We start from the raw sequence: 26,875 nt of genomic DNA, 5'->3' as shown, positions 1-26,875 counted from the left end.
GTACCATAAGTAAGAACTCCATTAGTTTTATCTTAGTACATTCAACCTCGCAACATAAACAAAGTGTTGTCGGAAATTTTCAGCGAAAACAAAAGTGAAAACATCAAAAATTTTCAGCAACCGAAGAGTATTTTGTACATATTTTGACAGTTTGAAGATTATTTGTCTGTTTCTTCACCATTATTCTCAAGGAGTAAAGCTCAAATGAGGCAAATTTAGTCAGAAATACTAAAAAACAACAAATTTGTGTCAAGAAGCCTCCATGAATTTGGCTGCAAATGGATCTGATCCCTCTGGAGAGCTCTTGTTTGTCAATTTCAACCAGGATAGAACGTAAGTATTTCTGTTGTTAAATGACAATAAATAGGCAAAGTATTCTTCACTTCTTTTACAATCAGTCTAGGAAAATGATTTCTTAAATGTATTGTGTTGTCTAGGAGAAGGCAACACACAGTAGGCCATTCCAGAAAAAAAAAATTACCCCCTTTAATGGATGACATCAATTTTTGAAATAAATTTTGGCACGGCAAACTTTAAAGAGAAAGTATCGGAATTCCATGAATTTTACTTAATTTTGCATTAAAGTATTGGAATTCCATGATTTTTTTAGGTCAAGGTAACGGAATTCCACTGTTTTGATAGGTATTTTGTAAATTTGTTACAGAAATTCCGGACTTTCTTGAAAGCAATTTGCTACGGAACTTCCATGTCGTCCATTGGGGGGTAAGGAATGAAAACTGGAATGGCCCATTTATTGATAGACCTTTTTTTACATTATGTTAGATAGATGTGATGCCATTGTGTTAGATAATTAAAAACTCCAGCACTAAAACAATAACCTTTTACATTTTGCTAGATAAATGTGATGTCATCATGATGTTAGATAATTAAAAACTAACACTAAAACAATACAACACTTTCTAGTCTGACACTTCCGAATTCCAGAAAAAATGGAATCAGCCAGGAAGTATACATGTCTTATACTCTGACTGCTATGCTTTTTTCAGACCAGTACACTCTGCAATTCTGAGCTCAACTTTTTGTAACAAATTGCGTTATGGAACAAAAGAAACTAACTTACTAACTTACCATTAACCTCAATTGTCAATTGTAATTGATAGCAAGTTGTAAGGCTTTCATAAAAATATGAATGACAGCTTTCATAAGCTACATTTTAGTACCCTAAAACTTACCCTCTTTGAAAAAGAAAGAAGAAGAAATTGGCAGGATCAGACAAGATGGAGCGCATGAAGTCACCATAGCAAATCATTGAGACCCGAAATTCCTATCCAAGTTATTTTTTCTGAGTTAAAAAGCTGAGTTACAAAAAAAGGAATTATCCTGAGTTGTGACGCCATATTTGGAATTTTGTGACATCATTTTTACATTTCATAACTTGGTTAATTTTGCTGCCCTTAGCTTTCCGAGAGTTTTTTCTTTCATTTATTAACTAAGGAATTTTTGCTTCTTTTAATAATTTCCAAGCAGTTCCAAGTTATTTTAAGCATTTTATTGTAGCTCAAGTGAGATTAGTTCTACACAATAAGTCAAAGATGATGAATAAAGTATGCTCTGAAATTTGAATGAGAAATGTTTTTTTTTTTAATAAGGAAGGCTCAAGCCTCTCCAGTGTCCAGGATGAAAGCTTGAGTACTGGTGGACTGTTATTGCTCTACTCAGACACGGTGAATTAGCAGTCAAGAGGAATTCTATTGCTGTGAATTTGTCTTTTAGCTTATTATTGTTATTGAAATATATTCTTGGGCTTAAAAAACACCCCGTTAAAATCTGATAGACATTTTGTAGGAGGCAATGTCATGTTGAATATACTTAGAAACCATTGACTCTGACACCAAAATAATAAAAAGACAATACATGAAAAAAAATATATGAAAACTTACCTTCCACTATCTTTTTGCTGTGATTTCTAACCCAGGCCAGGTGCAGACATTGTGGTTTGTTTAAAAAACCCTCATTCTAGCTAATCTTCAGTTTGAGTGTTAGAGAAGAGAAATGCATTCTAGAAAGAAATTCTTATATCTCAGTGATTCATATCCCCCGGTCTGACAAACCATGGATTTATTATAGAGACGAATGAAACGGTGGAGAGCGAAGTATTGTCTTTCTATTATTTCAGAAAGATTTGTCTGCAAAGGACAACTGTCATGGCGGCTCGAAGGACTCTGATTTTGAAAAATGATTAATACTCTTATTTCTAAAAAGTTCTCTTACTTTTTCTATTCGTACTTTTACTGGCCAAAAGTTTGAAAATAAATGCTAGAATACCAAGCAAATACATTTATGAAATCTGGTGCGAGAAAAACATCACCAGACGAGTAAAATCAAACAAAATACTTATAATGACACAAAATGTTTAATTGGGAATATCTTTCCAATATTTCTCCGAGTTAAGAGCTGAGATTGACATATATTAGACGTGAGTCTCGTAGCTCCACTGTGGTATGAAAATCTTTTGGTGGCACGTGGCAGCACGGTGGATTTTTTGAAGCTGAAGTTTAAAAGTTTCTGGTGTCAATATTCAATTTCTTATACATTGCATGTTTTTGCATCTTTCTCGTATTTTAAAACGTCACAACAACGTATAATTAGTAATTAACTACATGAGTTTGAGTCTCAGAGGAGAACTTATTAAAGTCTAATTTGGGAATTGGTTAAGTGTATTTTGATGAGAAATGTAATTAAAATGCTATGAAGAATCATTTTAATGGTGGAAGGAGGGTGAACAATAATGTCATTACTGCGGACAAGGCTTGAACATGAGAAATCAGTAAAAATCAGTCAGTTGTTAATCCAGTGTCTATAATAATTCCTTGGGCAAACTAACAGTAACCTACATCCAAAGCTCCTATTCAATAGTTTTTTAAGGCAACCACAACGGTCTATTGAATAGCTAATTACTACAGCTTTTAAAATAAATTTAAATATGATAGTCTTTGATTGATTTCTCTACAACACATTTGTTGCTAAAAAACAAAATATCTTAACTTATCTATCTTAACTTAAATCCCATTTGTACTGGCAAACAATGTATGATGTAGTAATTTATTATTCAATCAGCCTGTGTTCAACTAAAGGTCTATCTTGATAATAGACTTCATTTTTAAGAGGGTTGCACGTTGTCATCCCAAACACCTATGCTTTCTCTGTTACATTGTGTAATATATTTTAACTTATAACAAATATGTATATTTGATTTTAAACGTAGTCGTCTAAGAAAACAGCTATTTTTTTTAGAATCTTCCTTACAATCTAGTTTTTCTATTTATAAAAAGTAGATTGCTGACGGGTGGAAAGGAATTTCGGCATGACTGATCCTTTTGTTTCGATAATAACACCAACAAGCGGGATAATTTTCTTCTCGTTTCTTTCTTTCCTTTTTCTTTCTTATCAGTTCATGCTTTCCCTCGCCACTCTCAAAGCGTGGTTAGCTCAAGCAGTTAGATCGTCTGTCTCATATGCATGTGGCTCCGAGTTCGATTCCGATGGATGTCCAATTTTTCAATTCTTCAATTTTCTTTTTTTAATTCTCTTTCTTTTATAATGAAAGTCAATCAAACAAGTAACTAGCATATATTACCTCTGCTCTCTGCCTAGGGTTTAGATAAGCTATGATAGCATCACTTAATAAGAACTTTTTAAAGTTTTTTTTTCTTCAATCTTTTTTTTGACACAAGCGATTATTCAAGGCTGAGATATAGACGAACTGGTATAGGCGTTTGCGCCTGCGTTTGCGCCTGCGTTTGCTGACTGACAGTTTCAGTTTCACTTTCACTACTTTCACTTTCAGCCAGCCAGCGAGTGAGCGAGCAATTCTTTGTAAGAGAATCGTCAAATAGCTTCTTTCAGAATCATTGAACTTCTCGTTTTATACTTTAAAGGCAGAATAATAATTATTGATTTTCGGGTCAAAATGTTTGACACTTGATCCAATCGTTTGCTTATCTTTCTTGCGTGGTCGTTATTTGAATTTCAGTATTCAATGCTTATAAAATACGGTTTTTATAAGAGTATTAAACTCCTCACTAGGAGGGAATAGATCATAGATTCGAATTGAATGTGTAATTACTAATAGCAATTAACATTACATAACGCGTCGATATCTCTTCACTCTAATGTAATATACAAAATTAAAGTGATGAGAAAATCACAAAAAAAATCAAGAATTGAAAAAATTGTACATCCATTGGAATCGAACTCGGAGCCCCATGCATATGAGACAGGCGATCTAACCGCTTGAACTAACCACGCTTTGAAAGAATTGAGAGAAAGCGTGAACTGATAAGAAAGAAAAAGGAAAGAAAGAATCGAGAAGAAAATTAATTCCCGCTTTGATGTTATTATCGAAACAAAAGTCATGCCAAAATTCCTTTCCACACGTCAGCAATCTACTTTTTATAAATAGAAAAACTAGATTGTAAGGAAGATTCTAAAAAAAATAGCTGTTTTCTTAGACGACTACGTTATTAGCAGATTGAAATTATGAATGATACAAAGGTTGTGTTGGCTTACTTCTTCTTAGGTATGAATTTCAATCAATAATATTTCTGTTTATTTTAGATCCTTGGCAGTTGGAAGCAGATTAGGCTACAAATTATTTTCACTAGCAAACATAGAGAGGCTTGAAGAAATTCATGATTATGGTAAGACAAAATTTGTTTTAATGATATCCTTTTTATTATGTTTTATTGTGCAATAGGAATATTTATTAGAAAAGTCCCCTAAAACCTGCTAAATTTAGACTTTTAACTTATTTTTATACTTTTAGATAAAGGAGATGTTTGCATTGTGGAAAGACTCTTTTCCAGCAGTCTTGTTGCACTGGTCAGCCTATCTTCACCAAGAAAGCTAAAAGTCTGCCATTTTAAGGTATGACCTTGATTTTTAAAATGATAGATACATATAAACTTGATACTTTAATGCAAATATTACTCACTAAAGGGCGTACATATAGACAAAATCCTTTTTATACTGGGTGCGCCACAAAAAAGTTTCTCTCTTTAAAGTGAATTTTCTCAAAATCATAAAATTTTAGAAGAACCGTTCCTATTTCATTGGAAAGAAAAAAAGATAAACTTAAATTTTGATAGGTCATTTATTAAATTCGATTCATTAGATCTAAAGTTATGATCAATTGAATAAAAAAGTTACTTTCAGAAAATGGTCAAAAACGTTAAAAATCGACCTATCAAGTTAAAGAGAAGCATAATTACATGATACATCAGTAATTTCGTTTCAGTCATTAAAAACAGTAATTAGCTGTCGAGATGACCTTTTGTTGTATAAAGGAATTTCAATAAAGGGAAGAGTATTCGTTGAAAAATGCCCCAAAATCTGGTCAAATTCATAAAAATACACCAAATATTGGTTTTGAGGTAAATCTAGCTATAAATAGATTTTATCCAGTCTAGGACCAAAATCTAAGGAAAATTTTGGTAAAATGATTTCGGTGAAGATTTTAAACGCTTTCGAGTCTTCAGTTTCAAAATGTATGTGTTTGATTACTAAAAAATGCTCTTAATCATTTAAAGGCTATTCAATTGCCAATTTTAAAATAAAAATTTGATAGGTCAATTTTCAACGTTTTTGAGCACTTTCTAAAACTAACTTTTTTATTCAATTGAGCATAACTTTTGATCTAATTAATCGAATTTAATAAATTTAAGTCTATCTTTCTTCTTTCCAATGAAATTGGAATGGTTCTTTTAAAATTTTTGGATTTCGACAAAATTAATCTTAAAGAGAGAAACTTTTTTGTGGCGCACCCAGTATTTTAATAATTAGAACTGTGAAGATATTTTTCATGTTTTACTACAATAGTAAGATAACTAATCCGTTACTTTATTCTTAATCTTAGAAAGGAACAGAAATCTGCAACTACAGTTATCCAAACACTATTCTGTCAGTTCGCCTGAATCGAATGGTATGCATTTATGTCTTTTACACATTTTTGTATCATGTCAAGTTGTTATAATAATATTTCATCATAATATCATACAGTACAACAAGAGTGATCCTTATAACATTTATAACAGAATTCTGTTTCATATTTTTTTATTTGTATCCAATTTTAGTATCTTCAGATTTAAAGATTAAACAATGGATTCTAATTACTTTATTTCAGAGGCTACTTGTTGTTTTAGAAGAAAGCTTGTATATTCACAATATAAGAGATATGAAGGTATGTGACATCATGAGTTGGTCTAATGTCGACTTCCCTATTCTAATTCCGACATCTTTCTTTAGAGATAGGAATAATAGGAAGGTCAGAGTCACTGATTGAAACTAATTTTATTTGCTTAGCAATCAGTTGAGGAGTCCATCAGTGATTCCAACCTTCCTGTTATTCCTATCTCTAAAGAAGGATGTCGAAATTAAAATTATGGTATATACTAAAAATATCATAAGTTCAGTTTATTTTCCTGAAGACACTGTGTCATCAATATGTCAAGAGTAAATGAAGCTCATCGTAATTTTATTATGTTCTCTTTTACTTTTTATATAAGGTATTGCATACGATACGAGATACTCCGCCAAATCTTGCAGGTAATGGTTTAACTGTTTTTAATGTTTATGTTTGATTCTGCCGTAGGGCTTTAGGGTTTATTCATTTCTTTCCTTTGTTTCTTATTTTCTATATTATATTCTTCTTTCACTTTTATATTTAGAAGCAAGACAGTCAGAAATATATTATCCTTTTTTTCGTTTCTTTCTCAGGGTTGTGTGCTTTATCAGACAATTCAGATAATTGTTATATTGCCTACCCTGGAAATAATCAGGTTTGTGATTGTGAAGATATAATACAGTTTCTTTTGTTCCACTGTAATGGTCATAAAACTTTATTATGATAAGTTAATCCCACCGACGGTTTTAAAAGAAAATACAAACAGAGAAGCTTCATTCTTTTGTTTTGTGAAACAGAAATCTTTTTAACGTTTTATCCGAGTGATAAAACATCAGTTAAAATAGAAATTTTGTTTATTGCATTAAAATATTACATTAATGCACTTTTTTGATGGATTAGATGTATTTTTCAAAAAAGGCAATTTATAAAATGCACTTTCATACTTATTTACCAGTAAAGAGATCCGTTCAAATCTAGAACGGCACCGGTAATAATGAGTTTGGCATATAAATGTCTTGACGCTTGTCAACCAAATCTTTATATTATAATTTCTTTAAACACAATAAACAAAAAATGTTTTATTGTTCTATATTTTTTTAGATTGGTGAAGTACAGATATTCGATGGCATCAACTTGGTATAATATTGATAATTCAAAAAAAATCTTAAGTAATGTTTGAACTAGTGACTCCTTCAGGTCTGGAAAAACAAACGCATATATTATTTCAGTCATAATACTGGTTAGAGAAAATGAAAAAAAATGAAACTCAGGAAAAAGAAATATAGAGTTTAACTTTGCTTATCCCTCTCCAAAAGTGAAAGGAGCTCAGCTCAACGGTATAATTATTCATCAAGGCTCAGTGAAAGTTACAGGTTAACATCATACACTACTATTAAGTTCAATGTTTTAACTCTGGTACTCATTTTTTTATTTTTCAGAGGGCGGTAACAATGATAGCAGCTCATGATGCACCTGTGGCTGCACTCACTTTCAATACTAATGCAACGTTGCTGGCAACTGCTTCCGAAAAAGTACGTCAAACACAAATAAACATGCTTTCCCTTGTTCACAGCTCTTGTTTTAGATATTTCCCAGCAGTTAAAAGCAGATTATAAAGGCCATTCTCCACTTGCGCACGCTGCGATCGCACTTTTTCGAGCAAAGCTTCCACGCTATTGGTCAAAAGAAAAATGAAGCAATTCCATTGGCGCGATCTGACTTAACGGTTTTTTTTCGAGTGCGCGCTACATCTTTATGATGTAATCTTTTTTCCAAGCAAAAAAGATTGAAGTCAAAAGGTGCGATCGCAGCGCGCACAAGTGGAGACCTTAAGAGCTGTAAACTGGAAATATGAGTTTTCTTTCAGTTTCATTAATTACGTTTACATTATCGGTAGAATATCCGTCAATAAAATTTCGTCAGCTTTACAAATTCATCGGTAAAAGATCTGTCACCAACCAATTTTTTATCAATAAGGTGCCATGTTTTTGTGATCCATTGGTCATAGCCTCTTTTCTTATCCTAATATTCGTGTGTGCTTAACCCTTTCTCCATGACACTTGAAAGCAGGCATTTCATGATATGTACCAGTGAAATGTTTTATGGCTGACGTAAATCAGTTAATACGTCACTTGCGACTAATCAGCTGTTTGGTCCGTCATGTATTGTCAGAAAGTGGAGTGGAGCAATAGTGCACATCATAAAAATAATAAATTAGTAGTAATAAATATTTCAAATATCAACTCATTGTTGACAGGCTTTTAAATTTAGATTTCTATTTTTCCATTGATATTTAGGGTACAGTCATTAGGGTGTTTTCCATACCAGAGGGTGTGAAACTTTTCGAATTCCGTCGTGGTATGAAGAGGTAAAGATTTAAAAGATTATTTGTTCCCACTTTAGTTTGTACTTTCTTCAACTTTTACATTACTCATCTGCTACGTACGATATTACAATTCTTCCGAAACTAGCTGTGTGAATAGGATAAACATCAAAAATAAAAAGTATTGTAATAAGAAATAGATGGAGAATTGACTCATTTTGTTTCATTGTACCTAATCATCGGAAGCAAACGGCTCCTTGGTTGCAACGGGAAAAAATGATCAATTTTGTGTGCACTCATGGGAATATTTAAGTTTATAAAAAACTGAATAAAAAGATGTTGGATTTTTAACAAGTCTATTGTGAGATAATAGCGTTGTTGAGCAAAATAAGAAAAAGCTTGCCGTAACAAGCACAAAATCCTATATTTCTAAGGGTCCCCTCTCATAAAATCATCGATAAATTTCAAAAAGAATTCTATATTACGATTAGGTAACCTTTTAATTAATCATCCATCAGATTTTGAAAGCCCCCTCCCTTTTAGATGTAAAGATTTAAAATGTAGAAATTTTCAAGGAAAATGTGCTGAAACTCTCAAAATTAGCACAGTGTTCGCCCAAAAATACATCGATATAAAATCATAGAACTATTGTAACCTTACTTTGAGAAAATTATTTTGTATCGCGTTTGAACAAGAACCTTTTGCATAATAAATATGTTTATTTCAATCAGGATAACATTCTCACTTGTGTTTTTATAAATTTATACATTTCGGATTTTTTTGCTTCCAATGATGGTACATCAAAGATCGACCATTTAGGTCATTACGGAAACATTTTCTCTCCATCTATACCTTTATAACTTTCATGGTATTATTAATGTTAAGATCTTGCGATATCCTAATTATATTCGTTCATAACCAAAATGTTTTAATAATGTTTTTACCTTACCTATTTTCTCAGGTGTGCTCAAATCAATTCACTTTCGTTCAGTCAAGATTTGATGTACCTCGCTTGCTCTAGTAATACGGAAACTATTCATGTCTTCAAACTAGAAGCTGAAACAGACAAAGAAAAGTATGATTAAAATTGATTACTGAGACGTTCTTTGTTGCTCGAAAAATTCATTCAATTTCTAAATTGTATTTTGTATTAAGTTTCTTGTTCTACAAACTCACTTGCCGGAACTCATTATTGTGTTTACCAGAGACAAGCTGGTCTTGCAAGATTTAGAATTGCGTTTTTGGACCTACCTCGGAGGTCCTTCAAATCAGCAAATGTTCGACCGTTCGTTAGTTACCAGCTTTTCTCGGGATTGGCTCATTAGATTTCTTTGCACAGTGATGCAAACTGGTGATGCCCAAAAAGTGACGATTTCAATTTTACGTCCATAGATAGCCATCAGCTGGCCGTGGACCCCGTGAAAACAATCGAAAGTCCGCCTAAAAATCCTAGCTTACTTGGATTTCCAAGTAAAATACTTGACTCAATCAATGAAAAGATAAACGGAGAAAGTAAAACAATAAAGAACGCTCTTCATTCATGTTTAGATCTCCAAGCAGTAACAAGGAAGAACAGAAAGACCAATCATGGATGGGATATTTCGGAAAAGCATTGATGACACCCGCAAGTTATTTACCTTCACAGATGACTGAGGTTTTCTCACAGGGAAGAGCTTTTGCAATCGCAAAACTTCCAAACGCTGGTATGTTAATTTTTCACCTTCCTCTGTTAAAGGGATAACCAGCTATATATACCTTAATTAAGGGAAGAAATTTTGGTGGGAATTCAATTCGGCGAAAACTTTTTTATGACGTAATCTTTTCTTCAGGCAAAAACGGGTTAGAAAAAAAATGTCGCCCATTTCGCGCGAAAGTGGAGGCCGGCCTTTGTATGTCACGAGAACCCAGGTTTGACCTTCCCAGCTGGCACACAACGTCGTTTCAACGTTCATCTAATGTTCACAACGTCCATATAACGTTAGATGAACGTTGTAAAAACGTTGTGTGCCAGCTGGGTTAGTACGGCTAAAGGGCTAGAAAGTAACTGTATACTATCCAAACAAATCAAATATAAAGGTATTTCACACGTTTTTCGATTTGTTTTTAAAATAAATATATTTGTTATAATTTTGGGATGATTAATTGAGATTTATTTGGAGTTCTGTGGGTTTTGTTGCATTGTGGGTTTAATTGTTGTTGTTGACGGTGTGATGATGAGTTATTCCCACCATTCTTGTGGAGTGAAATGATGAGCGTTAGGATAGAAGGGTCGTTTGCATGGTTTTCTCTCATCTCTGTGGACGCTAAAATGAAAATTAAAAAGAACGAGTTTCACTTAATTGCCTCATCTAGTATGTCAATAATCCTTGAATTGCTTTCAGGCTAGAACCGCCTGTATTGATAGAGCCGAGAGCAGGAACCGAATATCCTGTAGGCTTCAAACATAAGTTTTCTTGACCCGCGTAATTTTCAAACGAATTCTACTGTAACATTACCATCAAATTTTCAAAAACACGTAAGAAAAACAAACAAAGAAAGCACTTAGAATCAATCTGTTATACGAACTTCAGTTCAGCGCAAATGTTGAGCATAACTTTCTCTTGCCTAGGAGTGGTCGAAAATTCCTTTAGCCTTCTATATCTCAATGGCCTTGAAAGTGTTTCAGTGAGTGGAACCTTAGTGTTCGCTTTCCTCTCGAGATTATCAAACCTTATTGATTAAAATTATATCACGTGATTTTTTTTTGCGAATAATATCAAGGGCAGGGTCGGAGTCCAAATAAATATTTTCATATTTACATTTTTCCTTTGACGACAATTAGAGTTTTTAATTCGTCATTTATGTTTTTTGCCCGAACGTCTTGCGATTGTTTTTGGACCTGAAATGTAAAAATAAATCCAAACTCTTAAGAAAATGATAAACAGTATTCCCAACGACTTTTTCTTGCCATTTCACTCTTATGTAAACCCCTTTGTGGTTCTCATTTTTATTCTTGGAAACAAAGAGAACTCTACCATCCTTTCAACAATGGACCCCTTGAACCTTTCAAACACGATGAGCCGAAAATTAGGGTTGCTTATAGAAAAAAATGCAAAAAAAGAATGTAAGTTAAAAAACTTTACTTACCATCAAGGGGCTTTTTTCTTCCATCACCTAAAAAATGAAGTTTTTTCTAATTTGAACTTGTGTAAAAATTGGGAGGTATGAAAAACAAGACAATGAATATAATCCTACTCTTGTCTCCCGAATAGACGTCCCCCCCGCTAATTGTTAAGAAAAAAAAATCCAACCCCCCCGCTCTTATTAAGACCCCCCCGCTAATTAAATTCGAATAATTCAATATTTTATTACAGTGTAGATAGACCTTAAACTTGCTAAAATTGTCCTTTTTGTCAGTATTGGTTCTTATTTTACGTGTTCTTAAGTTTCTTTTTTGTTGTTCAAATTGATATCAATTTAAAAAAATCTGTCTTCAAATTACCCCCCCCTCTTATTCCATCCCCCCCCCCCCGCTTATTAGAATTTAGAAAATTTTCCTACCCCCCTGTTTATTCGGTTTCCCCGTCTATTCGGGAGACAAGAGTAGTTAAGTGAGGCATGAAGAATTCTCTTCCAATGAAAATTTTGATTTATGATACGGAATCTGTAATACGTCATCAGGAAGGGATAATCAGATTCTTTGAGAGTTTTCGGCTGTAAAATTCTGCTATAGTTTTGAGTAAAGAGTAGTACTTTGTTACAATTGTTGTAGTAGTTGTGGTAATTGAAATAGTGAGTTCTTACACGGCTCTGACGTTAAAGTTATTGTTATTTTACTTAGGTGAAAAATATGATAACTAGCTATAGTTGAACATCTCGACTTTTGAAAACTAACGAGAACATTTTTTCAAGGTTTCAATAGAAATAGAGTTTTAGAGTTTACTGAAACTTCAAAGAACTACTTTACCTCTTCCAATTTCAGCCACGGGTGTTCCAATATTTCTTGTAGAGAAGCTCTGCTTTTTGCATCTCTGTCTAAAAGTCTTCCAAGAAGGTCGATACAATCTATTTGGGAGATAAGAGAATATTATTGGTTATTAAGATATGTCTTCCCAACTAGCCAGTGAATAAAATTGAGAAAAAAGAAGCGATGAAAAAAGAAGATTTTTTAAGACTTTGGGAACTTCGGGAAATAATTTGTCCTCCGATCGGTCAACCTTATCGTCTATTGAGAGGAAATCTTTGAGCTCTCTTTTCTTGTTTATACGTTAGCAGTGCCGTAGCAACTGGGAGGCAAGGGGGCTAATTTTTTCAAAAATGGTTATTTTGCAAAATGCAAAGTTTTTCTTGTTTTTTCTTGTTTTTTCTTGAAAGCATTTTGTTTTGAGTGCATTTTCAAGCAATCTAGAGCTTAAATTTTCAAAATTTCCCCCTCGGGCCAAACCATGATTGGCCCTCGCGGTGTCACTAAGCTTCAGCACCCCCCCCCATAAGAAAATGCTTCTTACGGCACTGCGTTAGTCAGATTACTTCATTTTTTCTATCGGAAGCACTCTAAAAAAGTTTGAATTTGACTAAAATAGCAAAACGGGGGTCAAATTCCGGGCATTTTCAGACTCTTTCGATCGGTGAAATGCAGACGCGAAATCTAGGATATTTAAATTCTATAAGCTGATCCGCTTCTACTAAAATCTAATCGCTAATTACCTGGGCTTAGGTTTACATCGGCTGGAAGACGTTGTCTGAAAGTCTTCTTTTGAATCAAATTGTAGAGTAGTTGCCATGGCAACGGTGCGTAGGGTTGTTTGCCTGTCAACAATTTGAACAGGATGATTCCACTGGAATGAGAAAAATAATTTCATGCAATGTAATAACATACATAAGTTGGCAGGCCCCTTTCGGTCAACAATGATAGTTGACTCCCAGAATCATGGCGTTCTAAACCTACAAGCTTAGCAAAATCGAATATGAAAGTCCAGTAATATAAATGGGCTTTTCCAGAAAAAAATCGTACACCCCTTGTTGAGGAGGTCCATTTCCGTTCCAAGGGAGTAAGGTTTGAAATGCAGTGGAATTCCATAAGGGTAGACGAAAATCCGTCAAAAATAAGGGGAATTCCAAGGGGGTAATGATTGAAAATTTGTAAAAATTCGGAATTCCAGAAGGGTATGATCCTAAAATTGCCTGGAATTCCAAGGGGGTAGGTCACAAAAGGTTGGACCTCCTTAACAGGGGGTACACGGTTTTTTTCTGGAAAAGCCCAATAATGTACTAAACATAGTAATAAATATTCCGTGATTTTCAATATTGTTTTCAGTATAAGCTTTTCGTTCCATTAAGCACCATCAAGTACTTTACTTGCAGAAACTTAGCGTATTATGAAAAGACGATTTCCTTCACCATTTGGATTCAAAATTAATAACTTACACACTCCAGCTATCTGCCTTGTAACCATCATACGCTTGGCCTTTATCGAGGTAGCCCAGTACGACTTCGGGGGCCATGTACGATGATGTGCCGATGAATGTGTCTAGGAGACCATCGGGATAGTGATCGGGAAATTCGGCCGATCCGAAATCTAAAACGTATAGAAACGGGATATGTGAATGCTTCTGGTAAAAATTGCGCTGTGATCCTCACACTTTAGGTGTGAGGCCTATTCCCCTTAGGGTAAGGCCTAGTTTCTGTCCCTGTGGTGAAAATTGTGTATACGATGTGTTGGGCTATTCCAGAAAAATTTAATCTTTCAGATCATATTTTCCGTTCCTGGAAAAGCCAAAAATTCGGTGAAAGTTTGACCTTCTTAACATACGGAGGTTTGAACTTTTAATATGGAATAGCTCATTCGATGGATCGATAGATAACCAAATTTTTGAAAAGAACGAAGTTAAGTTTGAAAAGATTTTTACCTGCAAGCTTTACAACTCCATATCGGTCAACTAAGACGTTCTCAAATTTGAGATCGCTAAAATAGAATCGGGAAAGAAAATGATATTTAAAATTACTGCAAAGGTCGCCTGTACTGTACAACACTTCCCACGGGCGACTTTAACCTTGGAATTCAAAAACCCTTGATAAAAATCACTTTATACTGTAAGTAGAATTCTACTAACTATAAAATGACTCACCGATGAGCGATACCATGATCGTGGCAGTATTTAACTCCTGTTACAATGCTCCTTAAATATTCTTTAGCTTTTGATTCGCTAAGATATGAAGAATCCTTGTAAACTGTTTCCAAATGATTGGTCAAATCGCCACCATGACAGAACTCCATGATTAGATAGCTATTTTCAATACCATTGAATTTGCCGTAAATTTCGACCTATGTATAAAAATATAAGATTTATCAATAATGGAAATGGTCATTCAACATCTCAAGCTTCAGCTTCCAAGCTAACCTACTAATATATCTATTCCTCCTGGCACGGCGTTCTTAATCTACAGGCCAAGCAAGCGTACAGCAGCTTAGATTTTGCTAGGCTTGTAGAATTAGAACGCCATGATTCTGGGAGTTACTCTCCTTGCCGACCGACAGGGTCCTGCTGAGCTTCGAAAAAGTAAATGCACTTTACGCGGGACAGAAATTTGTGAATTGGGATTAATTTCATTATTAACCTCAAAGCAATTGCCATTTTCCAAAATTTTCCCTGCAAGGGAGTAATTTTTATTTTGGTGTTTATACAACTATTGCGGTAAAAAAGGTGCCATAACTAGATACACGTTTTTTATAAGAACATCCAGAATTTTTGAAGCCTTCAGACGTTTTTAACTTTTTAAATTTTCTTAACATGTTCTTATTTTGTGCATTTTTCCTAAGAAATTGGGTGTTTTAGAGCCCATGAAACCTTAAAATGTTCTTAACTTGTTCTTAACATTTTGGCCATTGAAGCCTTATTTTTTTATTTAATTTTACTTATAAAAAAACGTATATATCAGGCACGTCCCCTGACCCCTTTTTGCCTAAGTAGCCCTCGACCTGGTTTCCACTACAGAAGCGTTAAATTAAGATAAACGTATTGAAGCTACCTTCAAAATAAGAAAAAGGATAATTCGTAATATAAAAGCTATACTTACGATATTTTCAGAGCCTTTAGCTCTTCTCATTGCCTTGAATTCGTTTGAAATCTCGGCTTCGTTTCGTTTGGGCATTATCTTAATAGCCACCTTAAAAAAGAAACGAAGTAAGTTATCCATAGAAACTAAAGATCCTCACGCTAATGGTATTTTTTTCTAATTACAATAGCCACCTTAAAAAAGAAACGAAGTAAATTATCTATAAAATCTAAAGATCCTCCTGCTCATGGGATGGTGTTTTATTTAAAGTGCAACGCAAACATATATTTCGTAAAGTAATAAATAGTCAATAGAAATATCTTTACGAGTAAAAAATCTTTAAATATTCTTATTTTGAATGTAACACAAAATTATCTAGAAAATTTTTTAGAAAAAGTGCATAAAAGATTTAAACTTACTTTGTTGGTACCCTTGACGCGCAACTTTGCTGCGAGGGCGTCGCCCGGAACGTTCAACTTGGCATATGTTGCCAGTCTTACTTTACCGTTAGCACCCTCGCCTAAGCTGCGCCCCAAGGAGAAACCTTTGTATAAACACTCCAATTCTTGAGTGTTCATTGTCTTTATAATTCAACAATATTATAACTTTGATTAATAATACAATAACTTCGATGACTGCAATCGTTGCAATAACTTTTTACAGGCCAAATACGATTCCTCTAACTTAGCCAGAGGTTGGTCGGAAGTCGATAAAGATTTTCTTTTCTTAAAGATTTCTTTTATAACTTCAATTTATTTTTTATTTGACGTCACATATTAAATCCAAAATTGACGTCAATTCGTCTATTTCTATTTCTATTGGTTGAGTTGCAGGAGCTTTGACCTATTTCGCAATTATAGAGTTTTTTCAATGACCCCCGTCAGCACCTTGACTACTACCATTCCCCTTAATGGCATGGGTTGACCCGGGCAAGGTTTTCACTTGCAAGGAACGATGCGAGTGGGAATCGAACCTCATAAGGTGCAGCAACCAAGGTCAATGACCACTATACTTTCTTAGGAAGTGATTTTGGTAATAGGGCAACAGTTTCTACGGACAAGGATGAAATTGCCAAAAGTCAGGAAAAATTCAATTTTGAAAACCACGAGAGCGGTAAAATTAAATTTCAAAATTTTTCCCCCAAATAAATTTTTAGAAAGCTCATTCTGGAAAAATATTTTTCGCCAAAAATGGGGTTGCGAATTTGCTTATTTGCGAAAAAGTTTTCCAAGGAAGGTGTGGTATAAAAAATTATTTAACCTGAGCGAAGGCTTTTATTCTGCATATATTCGATGAATTAATGAAACCTGTTGGACAAAATGAACTGTAACACAGTTTTGCTAAATTTTGTACACTTAAATCCTTGAGTGGATCCTTGGGTGGTTTATTTTCATTTTTGGACCTACCGTCCGTCCGTTGTTTTGCCAGTCCGTTCGTCTGTTACGAGCTTTTCTCAGCATTGGCGTATTGTTACTATTGTCGCCATTTTTTCCTATTTTCTCATTATATAAATCTTCAGGTAGGTCCATTCAGCATGTAACTCATTATTTTTTTATCATAACAGCTCAGTTTGGTCATATAAAAATATTTCACGGGAACCAAGGTTCGACCTTAGTACGGCTAAAGGGCTACAAAGCCACATTTTTCANTTTTTTTCACATTTAATTTCATAAATGTATTCGTTAAGCTTTCTTGCTTTCATTTTCAAAGTTGCATCCGGTAAATATACAAAAACAAGAAGTTACAGGACTTTTTAGAAATGGGATTATTAATCATTTTTCAAAATCAGGGACCTTCGAGCCGCCATGACAGTTGTCCTTTGCGGACAAAGCTAGAACATCGATTGTTTTCTAAAACAATGGAAAGACAATAGTTCGCTCTCCACCGTTTTATTTGATGTTTATCCAGAATTCTATGATAAATCCATGGTCATATAAAAATATTTCACGGGAACCAAGGTTCGACCTTAGTACGGCTAAAAGGGCTACAAAGCTACATTTTTCAAACGAAGTAAAGATAAAAGTATTTCACGCGTTTTTTTATTTTTGGATAAATATATTTGTTATAATGTTGGAGGGGATTGATTGAGATTGATTAGGAGTTGTGTGGATTTTGTTGCATTTTGGGTTTTATTATTATTGTTGATGTGGTGATGATGAATTATTCCCACCATTCTTGAGGAGTGAAATGATGGCTGTTAGGATAGAATGGTCGTCTTGCTGGTTTTCTCTCATCTCTGTGGACGCTAAAATGAAAATTAAAAGAACGAGTTTCACTTAATTGCCTCATCTGGTATGTCAATAATCCTTAAATGACCTCTAGGGTAGAAACGCCTGTATTAATTTAGCCGAGGACTGGAACCGAATATCCTATGGAGGCTTCAAACATAAGTTTTCTTGGCCTGCGTAATTTTCACACGAATTCTACTGTAGATTAACAATAACATTACCAACAATTTTTTAAAAACATGCCACGCAAAAAAAAAACAAAGGAAAACTTAGAATCAATCTTCTATCCGAACTTCAGCGCAAATGTTAACCATGACTTTCTCATGCCAAGTAATGGTCGAAAGTTTCTTTAGCCTTCTATATCCCAATGACCTTGAAAGTGTTTCAGTGAGTGGAACCTTAGTGTTCGCTTTCCTCTTTGAATTATCAAATCTTATTGGTTAAAATTATATCACGTGATTTTCCTTGGCGAGTGATATCTAGGGCAGGGTCGGAGTCCAAATAAATATTTTCGTTCTTACATTTTTCCATTGACGACAATTAGAGTTTTTAATTTGTTGGATCCGTTTTTTGCCCTAACGTCTTGCGATTGCTTTTGGACCTGAAAATGTAAAAAATAAATCCAAACTCTTAAGAAAATAATATACAGTATTCCCAACGACCTTTTTCTTGTCATTTAACTTACGTAAACCCATTTTGTGCTTCTCATTTCTATCTGCCTATCCTTGGAGACAAAGGGAACACTTCCGCCCTTACAACAATGTACCCCTTGAACCTTTTAAACATGATTATTTTGTTATTTAACTAGTCTATTTGCCGGAAACGGATTTAAATTTTTAAACTAATTTTTAAAATGAATATTGCTTAAGAAGTTGAGCTGTATCCTTTATAGCAAAAGCTTTACAGGCCCAGGGATGTGTGCAGTCTTATCACTAAACATAATATGTAATGGTTGATTTTACTTACCATCAAGGGGCTTTTTTCGTCCATCAGCTTTACTGGAAGGATCTTTTTCTCATGGACCTAAAAATGAAGTTTTTTTAATGTAAAAATTCGGAGAATTAATTTTTCAAGGTTTCAATAGAAATAGAGTTTAGAGTTTACTGAAACTTCAAAGAACTACTTTACCTCTTCCAATTTCAGCCACGGATGTTCCAATATTTCTTGTAGAGAAGCTCTGCTTTTCGCATCTCTGTCTAAAAGTCTTCCAAGAAGGTTGATACATTCTATTTGGGAGATAAGAGAATATAATGGTTATTAAGATATGTCTTCCCATGTAGCCATTGAATAAAATTGAGAAAAGGAATGACGAAAAAAGAACATTTAACAATTGGAAATTCCGGAAATTATTTGACTTCGGATTGAAAATCCATGTCAACCTTATCATCGACTATTGAGAAGAAATCCTTGAGCTGTCTTTTCCTGTTTATGCGTAAAGGCCGGTCTCCACTTTTGCTCGAAATGGGCGACAGTTTTTTATTAACCGTTTTGCCCGAAGAAAAGATTACGTCATAAAAAAGTTTCGCGCGAACAAAAAAAAAGTTGAAGGAAGTTGTACTTTTTTCATCCGTTACATCAATTTCGACCAATGGAATTGCTTCATTTTTCAAACGACCAATGATCTTACAAAAATGTCAAAAAGTTTTCGTTCATGTCGCGCGAAAGTGAAGACCGGCCTTAAGTCAGATTACTTTCTTTTTCCTATCGGAAACACTCGAACGAAGTTTGAATTTGACTAAAATAGCAAAACTGCTTTTTCAGACGCTTCCAATCGGTGAAATGCAGACGCGAATCTAGGATATTTAAAATCTATAAGCTGATCCGCCTCTACTGAAATCGAATTGTTAAATACCTGGGGTTAGGTTTACATCGGCTGGAAGACGTTGTTTGAATGTTTTCTTTTGGATCAAATTGTAGAGTAGTTGCCATGGCAACGGTGCGTAGGGTTGTTTGCCTGTCAACAATTTAAACAGGATGATTCCACTGGAAAGAGAAAAATAATACCATGCAATATAGTAACAGACATAAAATAGCAGGACCCTGTCGGTCAACAAGGAGAGTTTCTCCCAGAATCATGGCGTTCTAAATCTACAAGCTTAGCAAAATCGAATATGAAAGTCTAGTAATATCAATAGTGTAATTTAACATAGTTTGTAATATGTATTCCATGATTTTCAAGTCTAGTAATATCAATAGTGTAATTTAACATAGTTTGTAATATGTATTCCATGATTTTCAATATTGTTTTTTTAATATAAGCTTTTCGTTCAATTAAGCACCATCAAGTACTTTACTTGCAGAAACTTAGCGTATTATGAAAAGACGATTTTCTTCACCATTTGGATTCAAAATAAACAACTTACACACTCCAGCTATCTGCCTTGTAACCATCATACGCTTGGCCTTTATCGAGGTAGCCCAGTACGACTTCGGGGGCCATGTACGATGATGTGCCGATGAATGTGTCAAGGAGACCATCGGGATAGTGATCGGGAAATTCGGCCGATCCGAAATCTAAAATGAATAGAAACGGAATTGTAAATGCTTGTGGTAAATTGTCCAAACGATGTATTTGGCCATTTCAAAAAAAAATTAACCCTTTAAATTCGGTGAAAGCTTGACCTTCTTAACATACGGAGGGCTGAATTTTTAATATGGAATAGCTCTTCGATGGATCGATAGATAAACAAAATTTCGAAAAGAGTGAAGTTGAGTTTTCAAAGAATTTTACCTGCAAGCTTTACAACTCCATATCGGTCAACTAAGACGTTCTCAAATTTGAGATCGCTAAAATAGAATCGGGAAAAGAAATGATATTTAAAATTACTGCAATCGTAACATGTACTGTATCACAACTCCTATGGGTGAATTTTTGTATTTTGGTTTTGGTTAGAGGTTGTTGTAGGCTTGTTTGAAGTCCTAGAACAGATTTCCTTTTCTTTGCCAGTATAAACTATAACACCGAATTGTCTGGATAGAGAAATGATAAATTGTCTGAATAGACAAATACTAATAGAAAGTCAAATTACTCTTGGATAAAATATTTTAAAAGGACCGATTGGTGTAACTATTGTGCAATTTTGGTTTAGGTCTAAATCGTTAATACTACCCTAAAAGTTTTCGAAAAATTTTAAAGAATACTTTTGAGGGGGTACAGCTGAGTTTTTTGTACTAACGGAAGTTATTTGATGTAACACTTTATACTGTAAGTAGAACTCTACTGACTATAGAATAACTCACCGATGAGCGATGCCATGGTCATGGCAGTGTTTGACTCCTGTTGCAATACTCCTGAAAAATTCCTTAGCTTTGGATTCACTAAGATATGGAGAATCCTTGTAAACGGTTTCCAAATGATTGGTCAAGTCGCCACCATGACAGAATTCCATGATAAGATAGGTATTTTCGATACCATCGAATTTGCCGTAAATTTCGACCTATGTATAAAAATATAAGATTGATCAATTATAAATAATGTCAACATCTCAAGCTTCGATTCAGCTTCCGACCTAACCTATTTATATATCCATTCCTTGCAAGGCGTTCTTACTCTACAGACCAAGCAAGCGTCCAGCAGCTTAGATGTTTCAAGCTTGTAGAATTAGAACACCATGATTCTGGGAGTTACTTTCCATGTCGATCGACAGGCTCCTGCTGAGCTTCGAAAATAGAGTCTACTCGAGACAGAAATTTGCGACCGGGATCATTATAACTAACCTCAAAGTAATTGCCATTTTCCCAAATTGCCAAAAAAGGTTCCCTGCAAGGGAGCTATTTTTATTTTTGTTATTTTGAACTCATGGCGGTGAAAAAGGTACCAAAACCAGATACGTTTTTTTATAAGCACATCCAGAATTTTTGAATCTTTGGATGTTCTTAACTTTTTGAGTTAAAAGCTTACAGATGTTCTTAAATTTCACAATTTTGTGAGTATTTTTTTGCAATTTTGTAAGAAATTGGGTGTTTTAGAGCAAATGAAGCCTTAAAATGTTTTCAACTTGTTCTTAACATCTTATCCATCGAAGCCTTATGTCTATTTATACTAAGTAGACCTCAGCCTAGTTTCCATTGCAGAAGCTTTACATTAAGATAAAGGTTCAAAATAAAAAAAAAGATAATGCGTAATATAAAAGCTACACTTACGATATTTTGAGAGCCTTTAGCTCTTCTCATTGCCTTGAACTCGTTTGAAATCTCGGCTTCATTTCGTTTGGGCATTATTTTAATGGCCACCTTAAAAAAGAAACGAAGTAAGTTATCCATTGAATCTAAAGATCCTCACGCTAATGATATTTTTTTCTAATTACAGCGCAAATAAATAGTCCGTAAAATATTAAATAATCATTAAAAATATCTCTATGAGAAGTAAAAATCTTAAAAAATTCTTATTTGCCAAGAACTTAATTGAACAAGCAACGCAAAACCATTTGTTAGAAAAGCTGCACGATAAGATTCAAACTTACTTTGTTGGTACCCTTGACGCGCAACTTTGATGCGAGGGAGTCGCCCGGAACGTTCAACTTGGCATATGTTGCCAGTCTCACTTTGCCGTTAGCACCCTCGCCTAAGCTGCGCCCCAAGGAGAAACCTTTGTATAAACACTCCAATTCTTGAGTGTTCATTGTCTTTATAATTCAACAATATTATAACTTTGATTAATAATACAATAACTTCGATGACTGCAATCGTTGTAATAACTTTTTACAGGCCAAATACGAATCCTCTGACTTAGCCAGAGTTGGGTCGGAAGTCGATAAAGATTTTCTTTTCTTAACTTCTTTTATAACTTTTTTTTTGATTTATTTTTTATTTGACGTCACATATTAAATCCAAAATTGACGTCAATTCTTGTGAAAGTGATTTTCGTAATAAGGGCAAACACTTTCTAAGGACAAGGATGAAATTGCCAAAAGGGAGGAAAATTCAAGGAAGGATAAAACTCAAATTTTGAGGGGTTATTCATCAAACTTGGTCAAGTTTTGTACAGTTAATCCTTTGAGTGAATCCTCGGGCGAGTTATTTTCTTTTTTGGACCTACCTCGGAGGTCCTATAAATTAACCAATGTTTGTCCGTCTGTTCGTCTGTTACCAACTTCTCTCGGTATTGACGCATTTGTCTTTTCGGATTTTTTGCACAATGATGCAAAATGGCAATATCCAAAATTTGACGGAGCGCGATTTTTTAGCAAAAATTCTAGGGTAAATTTGGGCTGAAAAAGTCCTAAAAATAAATTTTGGACTTGCTCTCTCTGTTTTTTTTTTCGCAAAAAATAGAGGAAAAGGTTCTCTGATAAGTGGCTAAAGCGTTTTTTCCGGAAAATTTTTTGACCGTTAAGGTCGGATTTCCTTCTTTGGGGAAATTCCCTTTTGTCATTTATAGGAAAATGAGCATTTCTCGCGATTGATTTGTATTTTTTTTCTGATTTTTAATTAATTTTTTTTTTCTATTGTATTATTACAATAGCCTTCAAGTAGCCTTCTTTTCTCATTGCAGGGCCACGTAATACTTGTACTCTGGCTACAATCAATAAGTTACCACGCATCTTGGTAGCAAGTGCTGATGGATACCTTTATATATACAACGTCGATCCCGCGGAAGGCCAAGAGTGCACGCTGCTAAGACAATTCCCGTAAGATATTTTTAACTTTTTTCAAATACAGTTGACGCTCTCTTATTCGACGTTCCACTTTTCGATACGCTCCATTATTCCATAATATTTAAAGTCACCGTCGACAAGAAACACTCAAAAACGACGTTCTCCTATTCGATACACTCTCTTATTCGATGGAAACTCGATCCCCCTTGAAAATCGAATTAGAGAGCGTCAACTGTACTTTTTGTTTAATCATCAGAAGGTCAGGAGAATCTTTAAAGATACCATTTTTTATACAGAAAGGAGGCACACCTCTTGTGCGAACAAAGCAGAATTAACAAAATAATTTCTTAAAATTTGCGCTTGCGCGGCTCTGTACATAATTCATTTTATTTAAAGATGCTGCGTACGCAAATGGTAGGCGTTAAATAACGTCCTTTTAAGGAGTGATGTCTTAATGATACAGATAACCGAGCTGATAGAATAGACGTTATGAAAACAATACAAATAACACTCTAAAAACACTCTAAAAGGCGTAAATTGCTAAAAATAATGACTTAACCAAGAGAAGATAGGATACCAAATTTTCGATCATTTAAAACTTCCTTACTGGTTCCTTGTATGACAATGGTCGATTTCATTTAATTTGACAAAGATTGATCATAAAAAGGTTTCTTAGTAATATACCTCCTTCAATTCGTTGCAGATTGATACCAAACGATGACGATTCCATACCATCCAATGCAGACGGCCAAGGCTTCTCTGCTGGTCTTGCAGTTTCCGATCAACAACGAAACACGCCCTCCCCTCAATCTGCCTCTTCGCCCATTCGCACGCCTCAAACGCCAGATCATTTTCCAACGAGTTCTTCGGAACAAAATTTACGGCTAAGCGATGACGGCGAATACCCTCCGTTGACCGTACGTAACGAGTAGTTGTTGCTATCACTACTTGCTTGATTATTTATTTTTCATCATGGATTATATACGCAGATTTATTTTTTATGTATAGTCAACGACCGTCGTTTTTTATAAGTTTCCGCCCTAAGATTCCTTTGTTCCCTTTACTAGCTGAAAAAGTCCAGGACTTCGGGTAGTTGAAAAATAAGCTTTGGAAGGTTAGGCAGTTTCGTGAGTAAACACGAGATTTTCCGTACCATTAGAAACAAACCCTTTCCAATCGAATGCTGGTTATCCCGAGAAAAATAGCGGAATAAGATTCCGGAAAAGTCACAAAAATCTTGGAAGTGGGAAATGGGAAACTTATAAAAAAAACGACGGTAAAAGCTCAAGAGGAACAGAACTTGATAATGCCTATCCTCTGTCTTTTGAAATTTTGAAAAACTTTTTCAATGATGAGGATGACGAGCTTTAGAATAAGTTCAACTAAGTCAAAGTCATTTGAAAATTTCTATCCAGACTCGAACCCAGTCCCTTATTTAGCTTTTTATGATTCTGATAGAGCTTACGAAAGGTCCATCAGTAAAATCAAAAAGTAGTGAAAGTGGCTCTGGGCATAAGATTGACTTTCTCTCGTGAATTGTTGGTTCAATGTTTCAACTGTTTCACAGTTTTCACATTGATTTCTGTTTACAGTAAAGTATGGGAGCCCGTTTTAGGTAGCTCTATAAAAGTCAAACGCGTTGAATTGTCAGTTATACGGAAATATTTTGTTGAAAAACTTTCTTTTTATAATCTTCTTTTGGAAATTTAATGTTGAGTTTGTTAGTTTCGAAAGGAGTTCGTTCCTTTGCTCACTTACATCTTTAGCAGTTTTTTGGTTAAATCTTAATTTCGAGAAAATTTTGCTAAATTTTAAGAATCAGGGCTGTGTAAATTTCACGTACCGTTTGACACAAGAGCTTTTCTTTGACCGCTGTTTTTAAGATTCTGACAAAATTGAAAACTATGCTGAAAATTTCGAGCCTGATCAATTAGATTTTAGGATGATGTTGACTAGCTAACATTTTACTGAAGAATTTTTGGTCTTTAATTTTATTTTTTAGTGTATGAAGTATCATTTTAATAATATCCTTAATAATTATTTTTTTTAATTGTTAGCCTTTTTTAATGTCAGGGCTAGCAAAAAATTGTTTAGAAAAAAAATGTATTTTAATCATGGTACCCAATTTTATGATATTTAGAAAGAAAAAACCTAGTTTTAGAGATATATTTTATGGGTATTCAATTTTTCTAGCCTCTGCCAAATGTTTGTACTGAATACATTTAAGGCAAACCCCTTGGTTTGTTATTTAGATACCCGGCGTCGCACGCCGGTTTAGCTGTTTGTTGAACGCATTTAAAGTCCTTTGGATGTTGGGAAGGTGGCTTAAACACGATGAAATCAAAATTAAAGAGAAGAATTCTCTTCAAAGTTTGACTCTATCCCTCCCGGGTGACGTATCTTTTAACCATATTTTGAAAAAGATTTTTGTGGCAAAAATGATCAGAAAGCAGAAAAAGGGCGTCATTCCAAATTAAACCATACCGGCGACCAGTGACATCCGAGACGGCTCTGCAATTAGATTTTTTTCTCGCTTCGCTCGCGTTATATTGGCCGCAGTTCTTGATGTTTAGGAAAACTTATGTCAAAATAAGTGGAGTGAAATAATAGACATGACACGAGATTCGTCGAAAAAAGGCAGCCTGGGGGGGGGGGGGTACTTAGGCAAGAGAAGGGTATGGGTATGTGCCGGCCTTAAGGGTGCCTTTTTTTAAACATGGCAGTTTGAAAAATCGGAAAATCAAACTTCAGTCCCACTAAGAATCGGAAAAATAGGAGAATTTCAACTTTTTGCCTCCAGAAAGATAGAAATTTGGTCGAATTAGTTCCAAAAAGTGAGTTAAAATTCACACAATTTCCCTTGTTTCTTCTCCTCTTTTTTCTGCTAAGGGTCCGAGGGACAGGGCCGAAAGTCAGCTTGCAACCATAGTCCCCCCGGAAGGCAGCTAGGACACTCAGACAAAAAAGCGTCACAACTTCGATAATTTTTCAAATTCAACAATGACTTAGATTTACAGCAAAATAATTATCGACATAGATGTTTAAAGGTCCCTTTTTCCGAAGAAAGAACTCTAGTTTTTACCGCCTTTTGAATGTATTTTTAATGTTGCTGTTGTTCTAACAAACTTGTCTTGCGATTCTTATGTTTTATTTTATATTTGTTCTTTTCTTTAACAGATTCTGTTTAAAAGATTGTCTTTTGTTTTGAAAATAATTCGAATGTCTCAAATCATGCTCAAATCAAATAAGGTCGTTAATTACATTCGAAAAGATAAAAAAAAGAAAAGAAAGAAAAAAAAAGAAAAAGTCTAATCTATCAATCAAAACAAGACGACTTGAAGTCGAAAATTTCGCCTAGAATTTGAACTACATGGACAAGATTTTCAAGTAGATGAAGCTAATCTGAAATCTACTTTACATCGAGCCTTGATGAAACAATTTTATAACAAGAACAACAAGGCTTAAAATTGCTAAAAAAATAAGACCAATTTAAGAACAATTGTTGTTTAATTTTTAAAAACTCTAATAAAGTATATGCTTATAAAAAATA

General features: G+C 34.4%; 3 protein-coding genes across 3 annotated transcripts; 1 reads left to right on the top strand and 2 right to left on the bottom strand.

The window, feature by feature from the left end:
* The first annotated feature begins 66 nt into the window (after positions 1 to 66).
* On the top strand, positions 67 to 25,491 carry LOC136821783 (WD repeat domain phosphoinositide-interacting protein 2-like). Its single transcript, XM_067077996.1, has 14 exons — positions 67 to 333; positions 4,579 to 4,661; positions 4,787 to 4,887; positions 5,876 to 5,941; positions 6,143 to 6,199; positions 6,525 to 6,564; positions 6,736 to 6,797; positions 7,244 to 7,279; positions 7,582 to 7,674; positions 8,440 to 8,510; positions 9,427 to 9,540; positions 10,014 to 10,168; positions 23,223 to 23,358; positions 24,029 to 25,491. Exons 1-14 carry the CDS (start codon positions 263 to 265, stop codon positions 24,255 to 24,257), a joined length of 1,314 nt encoding a protein of 437 aa, XP_066934097.1. The 5' UTR covers positions 67 to 262; the 3' UTR covers positions 24,258 to 25,491.
* On the bottom strand, positions 10,608 to 16,231 carry LOC136821781 (uncharacterized). The gene is made up of 10 exons (XM_067077993.1): positions 15,920 to 16,231; positions 15,522 to 15,611; positions 14,573 to 14,769; positions 14,354 to 14,409; positions 13,872 to 14,022; positions 13,152 to 13,282; positions 12,412 to 12,509; positions 11,592 to 11,618; positions 11,264 to 11,343; positions 10,608 to 10,768 (listed from the first exon to the last, which is right to left on the bottom strand). Exons 1-10 carry the CDS (start codon positions 16,076 to 16,078, stop codon positions 10,684 to 10,686), a joined length of 1,074 nt encoding a protein of 357 aa, XP_066934094.1. The 5' UTR covers positions 16,079 to 16,231; the 3' UTR covers positions 10,608 to 10,683.
* LOC136821780 (testis-specific serine/threonine-protein kinase 5-like) lies at positions 17,453 to 22,404 on the bottom strand. Its single transcript, XM_067077992.1, has 10 exons — positions 22,192 to 22,404; positions 21,872 to 21,961; positions 20,969 to 21,165; positions 20,460 to 20,515; positions 20,092 to 20,242; positions 19,581 to 19,711; positions 18,857 to 18,954; positions 18,695 to 18,751; positions 18,250 to 18,329; positions 17,453 to 17,745 (listed from the first exon to the last, which is right to left on the bottom strand). The coding sequence occupies exons 1-10, from the start codon at positions 22,348 to 22,350 to the stop codon at positions 17,661 to 17,663; spliced, it is 1,104 nt and encodes a 367-aa protein (XP_066934093.1). The 5' UTR covers positions 22,351 to 22,404; the 3' UTR covers positions 17,453 to 17,660.
* Positions 25,492 to 26,875: the final 1,384 nt, after the last annotated feature.

Source organism: Clytia hemisphaerica, unplaced genomic scaffold, assembly GCF_902728285.1.
Source record: "Clytia hemisphaerica strain Z4C2 unplaced genomic scaffold, Clytia hemisphaerica genome assembly, whole genome shotgun sequence".
Classification (NCBI taxonomy): domain Eukaryota; kingdom Metazoa; phylum Cnidaria; class Hydrozoa; order Leptothecata; family Clytiidae; genus Clytia; species Clytia hemisphaerica.
The sequence above is the reverse complement of the archived record's forward strand: the minus strand, read 5'-3'. Positions and strand labels throughout refer to the sequence as shown.

Excerpts from the sequence above, each read along its gene's own strand:
- LOC136821783 (XM_067077996.1), top strand. The coding sequence starts at position 263 with ATGAATTTGGCTGCAAATGGATCTGATCCCTCTGGAGAGCTCTTGTTT. Across the intron at positions 334-4,578 it reads AATTTCAACCAGGATAGAAC|ATCCTTGGCAGTTGGAAGCA; the intron begins GTAAGTATTTCT and ends TGTTTATTTTAG. Across the intron at positions 8,511-9,426 it reads TTCCGTCGTGGTATGAAGAG|GTGTGCTCAAATCAATTCAC; the intron begins GTAAAGATTTAA and ends CTATTTTCTCAG.
- LOC136821781 (XM_067077993.1), bottom strand. The coding sequence starts at position 16,078 with ATGAACACTCAAGAATTGGAGTGTTTATACAAAGGTTTCTCCTTGGGG. Across the intron at positions 14,023-14,353 it reads TGGAGTTGTAAAGCTTGCAG|ATTTCGGATCGGCCGAATTT; the intron begins GTAAAAATCTTT and ends TATACGTTTTAG. Across the intron at positions 11,344-11,591 it reads AAGAAAAAAGCCCCTTGATG|GTCCAAAAACAATCGCAAGA; the intron begins GTAAGTAAAGTT and ends TTTACATTTCAG.
- LOC136821780 (XM_067077992.1), bottom strand. The coding sequence starts at position 22,350 with ATGAACACTCAAGAATTGGAGTGTTTATACAAAGGTTTCTCCTTGGGG. Across the intron at positions 21,962-22,191 it reads GCGTCAAGGGTACCAACAAA|GTGGCCATTAAAATAATGCC; the intron begins GTAAGTTTGAAT and ends TTCTTTTTTAAG. Across the intron at positions 18,955-19,580 it reads CGATGTAAACCTAACCCCAG|AATGTATCAACCTTCTTGGA; the intron begins GTATTTAACAAT and ends TCTCCCAAATAG.